The 14,510-nt window shown below is 47.9% G+C and overlaps 1 protein-coding gene across 1 annotated transcript in view; it reads left to right on the top strand.

Moving 5' to 3' along the window:
• GFM1 (G elongation factor mitochondrial 1) overlaps positions 1 to 14,510 on the top strand; it is a 245,147-nt gene that overhangs the window by 39,613 nt on the left and 191,024 nt on the right. Inside the window, exon 5 of the mRNA XM_086944222.1 lies at positions 3,816 to 3,932. Within this exon, the coding sequence (XP_086800348.1) occupies positions 3,816 to 3,932 (117 nt within the window). The remainder of the gene's footprint in view (positions 1 to 3,815; positions 3,933 to 14,510) is intronic.

The raw sequence follows: 14,510 nt of genomic DNA, 5'->3' as shown, positions 1-14,510 counted from the left end.
GGTGTGTGCTATTTAGCTCATTGGTCCCACGTTTTGAAATCCATGCTCCTCCTGCTTTATGTCATGTGGTCTGACAGCCTGGCAACCCTTTAAATAAGTGACTGTGTCTATTTTTATAAATTATTTTAGATCAGTAAGCAGAAATAATACTGATCCTGTTGGGTTTAAATACAGAAATGTTTATATAAGGACAAAAGAAGGCACAATGGCCTAAGGAGATGTATGTGACCTATTCGTGTTTCCTCTTTGGAGTTATTTATTTATAATTCCTGGATGTACTCATGATCTACACAAACTGTTGACCTGACAAAAGTCAGAATTTGACATTTCACAGATTAATAATCTGTCTAACATCCAAGGTCTTTGTTGCAAGATTCTCTGCAACCTCAGTCTTGCAGCTCAAAAAAGAGACAATTTGTTAGTAAATCGTTTTATTCGTTTTGTATTCAACCAATAGCAGAAAGCAGTGCCATATCTTGATCATAGGACGCCCATCCCTACAACAGCGAAAAAGAATGGTCCTTCTTATCGTAGTTATTTTGCCTATCAAGATTGACCTATATCAAAGAAGTTAATCTAAACATAAATCCTAAATCTCACATGGGTCCGGTATTCTATTTAATACCAGTTAGCCTAGTTTTTTAGGTTATGTCCGGCTTATCTGCTAATTGGTTTTGAGGCATTAACGTACTTACAGACACACTGTGGAGAGGTTCTTGTTGGTCTTTAGAGTAGAGTAGAGTGCCTATATCTGAGATCCTGGCATTTCTTCACAACCAATCACTTTGCTTCACTGCCTCTTTCAATCTTTTAACCTTTCCACATCCACCTTTCCCTTCACTCACAGTCTGTCCCAAATGAAATCAATAGTTTGTGTCAGAGATGCACTTTTCGGCACCTACACTCTCCCCATCTACTTTCGCCATAAATAGCAAGGCACAAGCTCTCCACATAATTTTTCTACTTGCCAGTTGGACGTGGCTTTGCTGATCTCCTTTTTGCTAACAGGAATGCTAAGCTCAGAAATATGTTACTAGCTTTTTTCTGTCTGAGGAGGAAAAAGCCCAGATAAGCAACTCTCAGGGGCTAGTAATCTATCCCTATCGATGTTCCCCATTAGAGTTCTGTGAACCCTTTTCTGAAATGGTTTATTTTGGCACACTCGCATTCCAGACTGATTGGAAGTTTTAGCTCTTCTGGCAGGATACTTGGGGCCTGATTATGAGTTTGGCGGTCTTCCTGTGGGCTGGCACCCCAGCATCTGCAGAAAGACCACTAAACTCAAATTCTGACCACCCACTAGATTACGAGTTTAATCCTGGAGGGTCGGCGGTACCATGGCGATGCCTATCTAAAGCTCTATAAGGAGAGCCACAGAAAGGCAGTGCTGTTGGACCGCGAAGCTTGTACCTGCATGGTAAGAAATGCACCATGTTGTACATTTCTTCCTGTGCAGGAACTGGGGGAGCATAAACACAGGGAGGCACACCATGTGGCCCCCTTCATGCAGCCCCATGCACAGAGGTGACTTTCACTGCTGTGGATAGGGTCGTGGTAAGGCAACTCTAAATATGGTCGACCGTGCCGAAGCGGCACCACCAGCATATTGCTGCCTCAGACCGCTGCGCCACCGCCACAGGATCAGGGATCCTTGCTGTTTGCAGTGGTCCAGTGGCAGTCCAAATGCCGAACTACTTAATAAGGTGGGTGGACTGCCAGTCTGGTGGTCCTCAGACCAACAACGCGACTACGGCGGTCTGAAGGACCGCTATAGTCGTAATTAAGCCCTTCGTGTTTTTAGTTCTCCAGCTGCTGCACAGAGCCCCACATTCCCAACTTTTGAACATGCAGCGAACTTGCTAGTGCTAAATTGTCCTTGAGGGTTTGGAAGACCATCCGTTGACACATGATTTGTTTTCTGCTCGGACCTCTTCTACCACTTCACTGCTAGTCAGAGGAGCTGGGGCTCACCCAATGTCCAGTTTATACTTCCATGTAGAAAGCAGCTAGAGCGCCCTGATCGTGCTCACTCTGGTATTTTCTTGTAGGCGCACCCCATTGAGTCGTATGGCCACCTACTAAATAGTAAAGCTCAAAATCTAGTCCGCCTAAACCCCCGTCTGACATTGGTACCTTCAGCTTGATGTGGCCACCCTGTGTTTGCCATTGCCGCATATTTTCCTCAACCGAGAATCTGTTTCTCTAAAACTTCTCCTTGGCAACTAAACTGTATAGTGGCAAAATATGAGATCCTAGGTAACATTACAATTTTGGCGCAAACAGTCCAACCCATTACTGATAATGAAAGTGATCTCCAAAACTAGATGCACTGTTGAGGAGAATGGTCAAACCCCCCCTCTGCAAATACTGGAATGTGGGTGTGGCTCCTAGGTAATCCTCAAATCTTCCAGTTTTAAATGTTTGTCCATCATGTCTAGGGCTATTGAGAAAGCGCAGTAATGTGCCAGATAACTCTAAGGCCTGCTATTCTACCAAGTTCCACAATGTGTTATATTGTGGGTCCCAGACCTGTGGGCTTCTCTCTCAAATATAGGAGCTTATCATCGCGTATAAAGAAATACATGATCTGCTAGAGGAATGCGCCACATTTCCTTCTTCTCAAAAGATCGAAGAATGCCACCATCGCCAAAGAAAATAATATAAGGTAGAGATGACAACCCTGTTTTGTACCCCAGCACTACCTGTAAAGGGAGCAAATAACTTTTCCTATACATACTCTGGATCAGGATAGAGTACGGAGATCCAGTAAAGAGATCAACTTAATCAAGTCACCCCTCTACACTATTCATACAAGTGCTTACATTAGGCTCTCAGATGACCGATATCCCACGGCACCATAGTGGAAGTTCTGTGAAGTCTTCTTCTGTATTTTGAAGAGTCTTTTGAGGTTTAGCAAGGGTTTTTTTTAATGTGGGAATTATTCTTATGTGATCTTGGTGGACCTGCATCATGAGTAAAGGGTAGAGATTTTATAGTCTAAGTTCGGCATGGATAGCAGTCTATAACAGGCCCTGTCAAACATGTGAAGATTAGGGAGAAACCCTGCTCCTTGGCAACCAAATATATATTTGTCAGTTGCAGGATCAGCAGGTCCATGTGTGATCATAATCCGCATCTGTCCCTGAAGTTTTCCGTATGGTGATCTCCTTTAGGGATTCTCTCACTTCTAGCTCAGACACTGGGTACATCAGGGATTCTAGTGCCATGTGTGGGAATGCGTCTTAAGACACTAAATGTAAATGGGGCTCTATTTCATCAGAGTTTTCAATATTTTGTTCCCTGTAAAGGTCGGTGTAATATGAAATGAGTCACTAATCTCTTTATGGCTAGGCACTTACACTCATAATGTAATTTAGGGATGGACAATGAGGCTATATCACAGTTCAGATCTCATCTGTCAGGCCAGCTAACACAAATGACTCTGGTAATAAACATTTGAAACCTGGACCATCCTGCCTCTCCAACTCAGGCAATCACAGTCACTGCCCCAATTCAGGAAGGACCTCAAGACCTGGCTCTTTGACTGAAACACAGTGTCTTTGACAGATCAGCAGCCCCCCTCCCTGTCCCCCTCGCGCATTGAGACCCTTATAGGCGAGTAGTTTCGCTTTACAAGTCACTTGATTGATTATGTGTTTACTGCAAAAGAATTTTCCCTTGCATACCAAATGTATTATTATTTGACTCAACAAGCACGTTCCTTTATACGCTACTTGGTTTACCAAAATGTGTACAGGATAATGCTTGAATACTGAACTAGAAAGGTGTTAAGATTTTTTATAATTATATTTTAGAGCCAAACTAAATCAGAATGCAGCCTTCGTTCAGATACCCATTGGCCTGGAGAACAACCTGAAAGGAATTATAGATCTTCTGGAGGAGCGTGCCATATTCTTTGATGGCCAGTTTGGGTAAGTATTCAATTCAGATGCATCATTATGCAAGCTGTAGAATAATTTTAAGGGGCTACAGGTTTTGCTAACCCGAACAGTGTTTACCATCTCCTCTCTTTTCTTGTTTATGTGACGGGTTCCTGTAATTGAAATAAACTGCTGACTGTTTTTTGGAAAAATTGGTTTACTGGCACCAAGTGGAGACTATAGTTATATTCAAGGTTTATTTAGGATTAAAATAAATATGAGATTAGCTTCTCTGATTAGCTATAGCCCTTTATTAAACTGTTAAACTGTATAAGACTTTCCTTTTTAGAAAGAGGTTTTTTTTTTTGGTGTTCAAATCTGCTTTATTGATACAAGCACAGTAGGATACACAGCCTGAGGTTCCCACAACCCGGAGGCCGGCAGCAAATAGAGAAGTAACTTTGCACAGCCTTGTAGCCGGCATCCCGGGGGCCCGGCGGCGCATTACAGAAATAAATAGCGTCTCAGCATTGTGTGAGGGGAGATCCCCACTCTTTTTTTTTTTTTTTAACTTGGAGAAACAAGATCCAAGAGAGAGAAAAGAAATAGAAAAAACAAACATCCCAACGAGGTTACTTTAAGGCGGTGGTGCATTACTGTGCAACATTAATGTACGGTGGTGGTGTATTGTGGCGGCTCTGCCTGGTGCCTTTGTGTGGGGGTGATGAATGTCCCAGGCCCAACTTTCTAGATGAGCGGCAGTTCGTGGGGGTGATAGCGCAAATCCAGGGGGGATATGCAGGATAATGTTTCCCGGAGGGGGGGGAGGGGGGCCCTCGTCTACATAGTTGGGAGGGAATGTGGGCATAGGAAGGGGCGTGGGGGTAGCACCATGGAGACTTGGGCCGCATGCCTTACGAGGAGACAGCAGGGGCACAGAGGATCTTTAAGTGGAGGAAATCCGCACGCGGCCTACACAGCCAAGAGTCAGAATGTAGTGGAAAGTATTATTGTGATTGAGGAATGGTGGGCTCATCGTCCGATTGCGCATCATCGTCTGAGCGTTTAAGCAGGTAGTGTACCAGCGGGTCCCAAATGTCCCTAGGTCTACTTGTGAGAGGCAATAATTCAGAAAAAGTGGTATGTTGATCCTGGCAATATGTTAGATCAGTTAGCCAATCTTTGAACTTGGGCGCTCTGCCTCTGCTCCAACGGCAAGCGACACGTCGCTTGGCCAGGAGGAATGCTATGTCGGCGAATTTTCTGCATCCCTTAGATAAGTGCTTTGTATACCCAAGGATGGCTACCAGAGGGTCCTCAGGAATCTCCTCATCCACCATCTGTGCAACAGCCTCAATGACCTGTCGCCAGTAATCAGCAATCTGGGGGCAGGACCATGCCAAGTGGAGAAAGTCAGCATGCTCAGCTCGACATCGTTAACAGCGGTCGCTATCGGCCAGTCCGAATTTATATTTCCGGACCGGTGTGTAGTAAACCCTCTGCAGGTATTTATAGTGTATAATCTTCAACCTGCAGCTGGCAGAAATGCGGGAAGTCAATGTACAGCAGTACTTCCATTGGTCGTCTGAGACCTCAGTATCAAGTTCCGCTGACCAGCGCAATCGGGCGGCTGAGACTGGCAAAGGAGCAGCTCCGCGATATTGGCGGTAGAGCCCAGAGACCAAATGGGCCCCATCTTGTGACTCCAAAAGGTGATGCAGCGGTGGCAAGGTCGCAGGTTCAGCAGGGTAATCGGGAAGGATGTCCCGCATCCCAGCTCGTAGACGAATATAGTAAAAAAGTTCAAGGGGCGTGTGTGCCTGCATTTTGAAGAAAAGATCCGCCGATTTGAAAAGTCCGTTGTGAAACAGATCTCCCCAGCAGGTGACATGAAGTTTATCACAGAGCTGCCAGAACCCCAGTTCCGATAACAAGGCAAGCTTTGGGTGATAGGCAAGAGGTAGTTTAGGGGAGTAGGGCAGCGTGCAGAGCAGCCGCCGAGCGATGCGCCGCCACGCATCTAGCGTGCATGACACCGATGTGTTGGATGTAGAGATGGAAGTCTCGGGACAGTGTATCAGGCCGTTCAATGGAAGTGGGTGTGCTATCCAGTCTTCCACTGCTATGTGCGGCATGAAGGGGGTAGGAGCCATCCAGTGGTAGGCAAAATGCGCTTGTGCGCACAGGTAGTATGCTTCAAAATCAGGGATGTCGAAACCGCCCTGGTCATAGGGAAGGATCAATGTGGACCATTGTAGTCGGGGAGATTTGCCACCCCAAAAAAGTCTGCGCAGTTCAGCACGGAGTGTCTTGAAGAAGAAAGCGCCAGGATAGTAGGGGATATTGAGGAAGAAATACAGGAAACGGGGCAATATAACCATTTTTATGAGGGAGGCCCTGCCAGCCATGGAGAGTGGCAACGTGATCCACCTGTCGACGGAGGCAGTCAATTTGGTTATGGCTACTCCATAGTTGGAGCGGAGTGTCTCACCTTTATCTCGTGCCACACGGATCCCCAAGTAGCGAAGATCATCTCGGCACCACACTAATGGGTAATCCAGTGGGAAGTCACGGACCGCATCCGTTAGGGGAAAAAATTGTGATTTTGCCCAGTTGATGTGAACACCTGACAGACCTCCGAAAAGGACGAACTCACGAAGCAGGGGGTTAAGATGCATATCCGGGAACTTGACATATAGTGTGATGTCATCCGCATAGAGGGACACATCGATTTGCCGCTGCAAGCATTGTATCGCTCCCTCTCGGTGCAATTGGCGCATGCGGCATGCCAGTGGTTCGACCGCAATAGCAAATAATAGGGGCGAGAGCGGGCATCCCTGGCGGGTACCTCTCGTGAGGCTGATAGGCGACGACAACTTCCCATTGATCAGCACCCTCGCCGTGGGGTCTGTGTAGAGGAGGCGCACCCAGGCAAAGAACAGTTTAGGGAAACCCATGCGGGCCAGGACCGAGAAGAGGTAGGGCCATTCGACAGAGTCGAATGCTTTGGTAGCATCTAAGAAAACAGCCGCCACATCAGGATGGACCGAACGAAGCAGGGAGAAAAGAGTGCGGAGATTATGGGAAGTGGATCTACCCGCCACGAAGCCAGATTGGTCGGGCAGGACAATTCTAGTCATGAGCAGGGAGAGTCTTGTGGCGAGAACTTTGGCGAGGATCTTCACATCACAGTTTAGAAGGGAGAGTGGACGGTAAGAGTCACAAGAGGCGGGGTCCTTACCAGGCTTCAGGAGAGAGGTGATAACCACCTCGCGCATAGAGCGGGGCAACACCCCATCAGCTAACGATTCGGTGAAGACTTCGCTCAGCACGGGTGCCATAATATCAATATAAGCTTTGTAGAATTCGGCTGGGATGCCATCGAGTCCCGGGGCCTTCCCGTTTTGGAGGGACATAATGGCTTCGCGCACCTCCTCGAGCTCGAAAGGTGCCGCTAGGAACTCTCTATCGCCATCGCTGAGCCAGCATAGCGCCACGTCGTTCATATAGTCAGTGTATGGAGCATCCGCCTCCGCCTTGGAAGTGTATAGCGTTGAATAGTGCGTCGTGAATGCAGCAAGTATCTCATCCGATTCTCTAGTGACCGTGCCAGTTTCATCAGCGAGCTCTAATATGATGTTGTGTGCTCGCGGTGGGCGCGTGAGTGAGGCTAGTACTTTACCAGGCCTATCCCCTTCACAGTACTTCCGGGCCACCCAATGTTTATTTAAAGAGTTTTATATAGCGCAAACAAGATCTTCACAGATATCAGAGCGCTTTACATAGACGGGTACATGAGGGAGCAAAGTCAAACAGGCTAATCAAGCTTTACATAGAAGGGTGCAAGGGGGAGCATATTCAGACGAGTAACTCAATAAATCACAGTATAATAGTACTACTAAGTGACACAACCACTCATGTGGATGATACAACAACTCATACAAATAAGTCAAGAATCAAACATGTAATACAGAACGGTGCAAGGTGTTAATGGGATTCGAGATAGCAGCTCAAGTGTATTTAGCCATGAGGATAGCTTTTACTTCTTTTTTAAAGAGTGTAGTGGAGGAGATCAGCCTGGTTTCGGGAGGGAGTGAGTTCCAGATCCTAGGCGCCATTCCTGAGAAGGAGCGCTTGTATGTTTTTTCCTTCCGAAATCTTCGAGGTTTTAGCAGGAGATTGTTTGTGCCTCTCGTGTTTCTAATTCCCCCAGAGATTGTCAACTTCTGAGCGAGGTAGCCGGGTGAGTTTAGGTGTACCGCCTTGTGTGTCATGCAGGCGATTTTCAGCTGTATTCTGCCTTCAAAAGGCAGCCAATTCAGGGATTTCAGGTCAGGGGTAATGTGGGAGTACTTTTTTGACCCAGTGATGAGTCTCGCTGCAGCATTTAGAGAAGCTTTTAGTGGTGCGGTTGTAGTTAGGGGGAGTCCGCAGAGGGCGGTGCTGCCGTATTCAATTTGTGGGATGACTAGTGCTTGTACTGCAGTTTGGAAGTCTTTGGCCGGGAGGTAGGGTTTGAGTTTCCTCAGAGTATTGATCTGGAAGTTCGCTCCCTTTGTTGCCTTGCTGATATGTTGCTGCATGTTGAGATTAGTGTCGAGAGTTATGCCTAAAGATTTTGCTGAGTCCACGATGGTGGGTTGGACATCGAGTGCAGTTAGGTGCTTAAGCCAATGTTGAGTGGTTGATATCTTAGCTGGAGGTGAGATCAGAAGGAACTCTGTTTTCAGGGCATTGAGTTTGAGGTGGTTATCGGCAAGCCAGGATTGGGTGCAACTGATCGTTGTGTTCAGGAGCAGGATGTCATTGGGTGATTGTAATTTGAGGTAAAGTTGGGTGTCATCAGCGTACATGTGAAAGCGTACATTGGATGCTTGTAGCAAGGTGGTGAGAGGCTCCATGACTAGGTTGAACAAAGTTGGGGATAGAGAAGATCCTTGGGGGACGCCTAGCGTTACAGGTATTGGCGAGGACATCAGGTTGTTGCTCTTGAATTTTTGCGACCTGTTGTGAAGAAAGGAAGTGAACCACTTGAGGACAGTTCCAGATAGGCCCATTCTTGTGTTTAGTAGTTCTAGTAGATTCTCATGTTTGACGGTGTCGAATGTTTGCCCCGGTATTTCGCCTCCCTGGCAGCCTCCTCCTCAAATTTGGATAGTGTGTCCCTAAAGGCTATCTGTAGGTGTGGGTCGTCCCCTGTCGCCATTTGAAGCTCTAGTGCTCGCAGTTCTCCCTCTAATGTGGTGATGGTACGTAGAATATCCCGCAGAACCCCATGGCTTTTAGATATGCAGAAACCCCTTATGGTGACCTTGAAAGCCTCCCATATGTGTTCCACTGATTCCACTGAGCCCTTGTTCCTAGGGAAGAAATCCCTAATCTCCTCGCCTAGCTCTGTACGGAAAAGCTCATCAAGAAGTGTATCTGGGCTTAGCCTCCACTGCGGCCTTGGATTGTCCCACCCAGGAGTCCGGAACTGCAGTCTAACAGGGCTATGATCTGAGTAGGTTCTGGGCAAATGGTCGACTCCTAACAGTTCCTTAGTGATGCTCCGGGTTACCAAAAAGTAATCCAAGCGCGCCCAAGTCCCGGTGTGAGACGTAAAGTGTGTGCCCTCCCGTCCGTGGGGATGTAGCTGTCGCCAGGCATCAAACAGCCCACCCTCCTCTACCACCCCCTCCAAAACCTCCCTAGCTCGGGGCTTGTAGGAGCTAACCCCATCTGCCCTATCCAGGGAGGGCGCCAGCGCCAGATTAAAATCTCCACCCCAGATGACATGTCGCGCCCCAATCGAGACAATTCTACCCCACAGTGTAGAAAAAAAGGCAGGTGAGTATACATTTGGTGCATACATTGAGACAAATAAATAGATGTCATGTCCCACCCTCCCCCATAGCAAAACATACCTCCCCTCCCTGTCCGCCTCCTCCCCAATGTGGTGGAAAGGCACGCCACGGGCCACCTCTTGCATAGGACGAATAGGAAGAGAATGCGCGGGCCCCTGCCCATTTCAGTCCAAACGGGGTACTCTTGCGTATGGGCATGTGTGTCTCTTGCAGCATAGCTACTTGTATATGATGTCTATTTAAATAGGCAATAACATTCCTGCATTTCCGAGCATCATTCAACCCCCGAACATTCCAAGAAAGACATGTCAATCGCGCAGTCGAGTTTACAGCAGCCATGGGAATAGTGACAGTAAAGAAGAAGGGGCCCAATTAGGCCAAACCATGAAGCCACACCTGCGCCCGGAGGGCCAAGTCCAACACCAAGCCAGTATATATATGCACAGTTCAAGTAATGGTAACCTTACGAAGTCCAATCCCCCCCCACCCACCCCAGCATCCCAATCATGCCAGCAGCCATAAGATCCCCAAAAACAACCCCCCCTCACTCCCCTCCCCCCCAACTCCTGGGTGGCAATCAGCCAAACAAGCAATAAGTCAATGGGGAATACCCGATAGGGGAGCATCTGAAGGTGCGCGCTGCCACTATCCGGCCCATAGCTCCAATCTGTACCGCCCTCGGTGGAGGCTAGGGCCGAGAGAGCGGTCCTTGGTATACGTTACCACTGGGGTGCGATGTCCAGTAAATGTCCTCACTCGTGTACCTCTCCATCGCCCAAATGGTGTTTCAGCGCCAACCAGCAGATAGGTACAATGTTATCATAGATCAAAGTTCATGAAGGCCATTAGTCTCCTTGGCGTTCTGGAGGTAGTTCATCATTCTCTAGTTCGTCCTCAGGTGCCTGGTCATCTCTGCGTGCTCTCCGGATCGATTTAAGGTAATCCTCGGCCTTCTGCGGGTTGGTGAAGAAGCGTTGCTTGCCCTGGTGAGTAATTCTCAGCTTCGCCGGGTATAAGAGTGCATAGTCTATTTGGGCCTCCCGTAGTTTCTTCTTCACTGGAAGGAATTTGCGCCGTTCATCCTGAACCATCGGTGTGAAGTCAGGGTAGATGGAAAATGTGATGCCTTCAAACCTCAGCGACCTTTGTGTTTGGGCTGCTCGGAGGGCCGTGTCGCGATCTCGATAATTCAGTAGTCGAGCAATTATGGGCCTCGGTGGTAGGCCAGGTTGGGGCATAGGTGCCAGCGAACGATGGGCCCTCTCCACTATGAACTGGGATGAGAAAGCTTCCTCCCCGATTGAGCCCTTAAGCAATTTCTCCACATAGAGCTCCATTCTGCCTGTGGCAGTGGATTCCGGCACGTTAGTAATACGAATGTTGTTCCGGCAGCTTCGTGCTTCCAAGTCCTCGTTCTTTGCCGCAATTATGCGGAGGAGGTTATCCATTCTTGCCAACTGAGTCGTGTGGGACGCGGCGGTGTCAGTGTTGTCGGAAATTCTTTGTTCCGCAGTCGTGAGGCGTTCCTCATGGCGGTCCACTTTGTGGACCAAGGCATCCAGTCGGGCCGTGACGCCATCCACCTTCTCCACCACGGTAGCAAATCCTTGCCGCATTTCCTGTAGCAGGTTGGTAATGTCCGTAGCAGGGGCAACAGGTGGGGCAGGCTGCGGGGGCGACTCACTGGGCCCCAGGCGCGTCTGCGTCGATGTATTGCCCTTGCGGGAGTTATCGAAGCTCAGTTTTGGCTGGCGAGTGTCAGGTCGCCCCATGGCGGTGCCTCGAGGTAGGCGAGGGTCCAGCTAGGATAGGGAAGGTAGAGAGAGCCAAGTGGGCGATAAACAGCCAGCTGCACGTCAGGAGGGCCACAGGTTCGAAGCTCTGTAGTGTCACGCAGCATGTGCCACCAGCAGCGCCATGTGTCCAATGAATGTACAGAGGCAGCAGCCGCCCGCCTTGTCCTGGGCCCCCAGCAGTGGTCTCAGGCACCTGTCAAGCAGCGGGAACTTCGAGGCACCGGTCCCCCCGTTGCGCCGCAGGGCCAGATCCAGGGGAGCGCGCCCCACCAGACACCACCAGGCACGATGCGACTCACCGGGTAGTATTTTTGATGTATGGCAGTCCGGTATCCCGGTTGTAGTCTCCGGCGCCTCCAGCGCTTGAAGGCCTCTTAGCGCCGTGCAGGCAGGTAGTGCGGGAAGCGACAAGGGGAGCCTGCCAAGATGTGGTCGCTCCGTCCCCCGGTCGATGAAGCCGGCGGGCAGCGCGCGCAGGTCCGGGCCCGCGGCGCCACTAGGAACAGGCACGGCAGCAGATGTCGCGGCAGGAGCAGCTTTCACTCTGCACTGGCAAGGCTCCGCCCGGGTGGTGAACTAACGCTGGGCTGCCGTGTCCGCTCACCCTCCCCGCTTCCACCGCACTCTGGTCCGGAGAGGTAAAGCAGGCAAGGCCGCAGTGCGGCCTGGGCACCTCGTGGCAAGCCCCGGGGTCGCGTAGCTGCAGCGGCCGGGCGCCCTCCTCAGTTAGCTCCAGGGCAGGCGTCGGGTAGATTTCAAGAGCCCGTATCTCCGGCCCTGAGGATCACAGCCGCCTCAAACTTTGTACGAGTGTGGGGATCAGTCTCTAGATGCAGGATCCGGTCTTTTGGTGGCAACACGGCACCCCGTGGCGCAGGATCAATGCAGGATTAGTGACCAAGGAGCGGGAGCTGCAGAGCTAGGCAGCCATTCCGCAAGCGCGCCCTCTAGCGCCCCCTTTTTAGAAAGAGGTTTAAACCCCTTGTAATATCATTCGAACAGTGGATATTAAAGCCTGGTTTTAATGAAACATTATCTGAAATTTCTTGCTATTCAAATATTTCCCTTTTTGCACTGTATATTTGACATTTTTCAACAGTAATGTTTGCTATAAATATATTGTAAATAGTTTTATGCATTTATTAGATGCAAACTTTTTACTGTTGTATTGAACTATTTTTTGTGTGTGTGTGTCAACATCAAGAAACATGTATTAAACCACTATTTCTTATGTTGGATAGCTCTCTGCTTTAATTTTCTGGAACGTTTTGGCATAGTGAGAATACTTAAAAGTGTGGAAAAATCACAGTAAGCAACTTAGCTTACCTACGTGTGGCCCCTAATCAGGACTGGCTTACTTTTCATTCTTTATCTCACATTTCTGGGCCGGATTATAGTACATGCTGCTGTTACCTTTTCTTAGATTAAACTCTTCAGTTCACTTTATACATTTAACTAGCTTACCCTTCGCACGTTGCTGCGATCTGAGAAGAAAGGAAACTTGTTATGATAACATTCAATTTACATTATGTCATTTTTATTGAAACTTATTAATTTTAATATGGAAAACATTTTAAAGTGTTTTAATTCTGTTTATTTATTCGAGTGCTTGTGGATACCGGTATTTTTTTGTTTTTCCGTCTGGTGCGTACATGAATAAATTAGGTTGTCCGACGCGTGAGCTGGCCACATACAGTTGTCCATGTGAGAAGCACGGATTCTCCAAATGTAGTCCACACACTTGCAGCGATTGTCCTTCTGCTTTGTTGATGGTCATTGCAAAAGCGAGTCGCACCAAACTGTAAACGTTAAGTATTGGAAAGATTATGAGGGCCCTGAGGGGCCAGGGCGCCGATATTTAACAAATGTTTCTTTTTTTTTTTTTTTTCCAGAAACTTTTGCCAGAAACCTTTGCGGGAGTGTACGCAACAACTTCCCAAAGTTTCATGGCGATCGGATGAATGGTGTAGTAATGCATAAAGGACAAACAAACATACTTTCGTTTTTATATATATAGATAAATGCTACATACCACTTTTCAACTTGGATCATTTTTATTACTCTACAATGAATTATGTCATTCAAAAGCAATGGCTTAAAATATTATTTTCCTCAGCCTAAAGAAGTGAGTGTTGCTTTTCTACACCAAAAAGCTTGTATGTGTGCTTCTGTCTGCTTAAAAGTGTGGAAGCATTGCTTTCTTGAACCTTAAAGAATGACAGTAACACGTCATCCAGCAGACTGCAAGATTTGTTTTTAAGACGGGTTGGTCTGGAAATTAACTCTGAGATGGAGAGCACAACATAGGTTTTCCCTTTCCCTTCTCTTCCTTGAATTGATCTTTTCTTCCAGTTTTACATGCACTGATTGAGACCCTCTCTGCCCATGTTTCCTCTTAATCCTTCCCCTTGGTCTTAATCATACTATGTCTAACGAGGGTAAATACCTTATTGTGGTCAGGTCAAAGGTGTTGTCAGTTTTCGATGTAAACATAGTAATGCAAACCAGTCTGCAGGGTCCAGCCTGTGCGTCCTTACGCCTCCATAGAGAAAGTGCCACTCAGTGTGGTGGGTTGGGTTGTTGAAGGATCCTGAACTCCGGTAAGTAATCATCTATTTCTCCTCTACTTCTACTCTAGTATGCAGTTGAGGAAGAAGTTTCTTACAGGAGGCATCCCAAGATTAGGTCTACGATGGGGGACGTGGCTTGGTGAGCAAATGCACCTTTAATCTGATGATTGCGCCTTTCTAATGTCAGTCTTTAGAACCACACAGCAATGACCCCACACAATCTGCTGATTCAATGAAAGAACAAAGGGGTGTTAATGGATACCAATTCCTTTCTGGTCCTCTGTGGTCCTACTCCTTTTATTATGAATAAAACCCTCCACTGAGCATTTCCTGCTCCTGTGTAAATGCCTCCTGTTGCATAACCTGAGCCATGAAATGGACTCTGAAGGTCTACATGGTTCCTGAATTCTAAGTGTG

The sequence above is a fragment of the Lissotriton vulgaris genome, chromosome 11 (assembly GCF_964263255.1).
Source record: "Lissotriton vulgaris chromosome 11, aLisVul1.2, whole genome shotgun sequence".
NCBI lineage: Eukaryota > Metazoa > Chordata > Amphibia > Caudata > Salamandridae > Lissotriton > Lissotriton vulgaris.
This window is presented reverse-complemented; position numbering and strand designations above follow the sequence as displayed.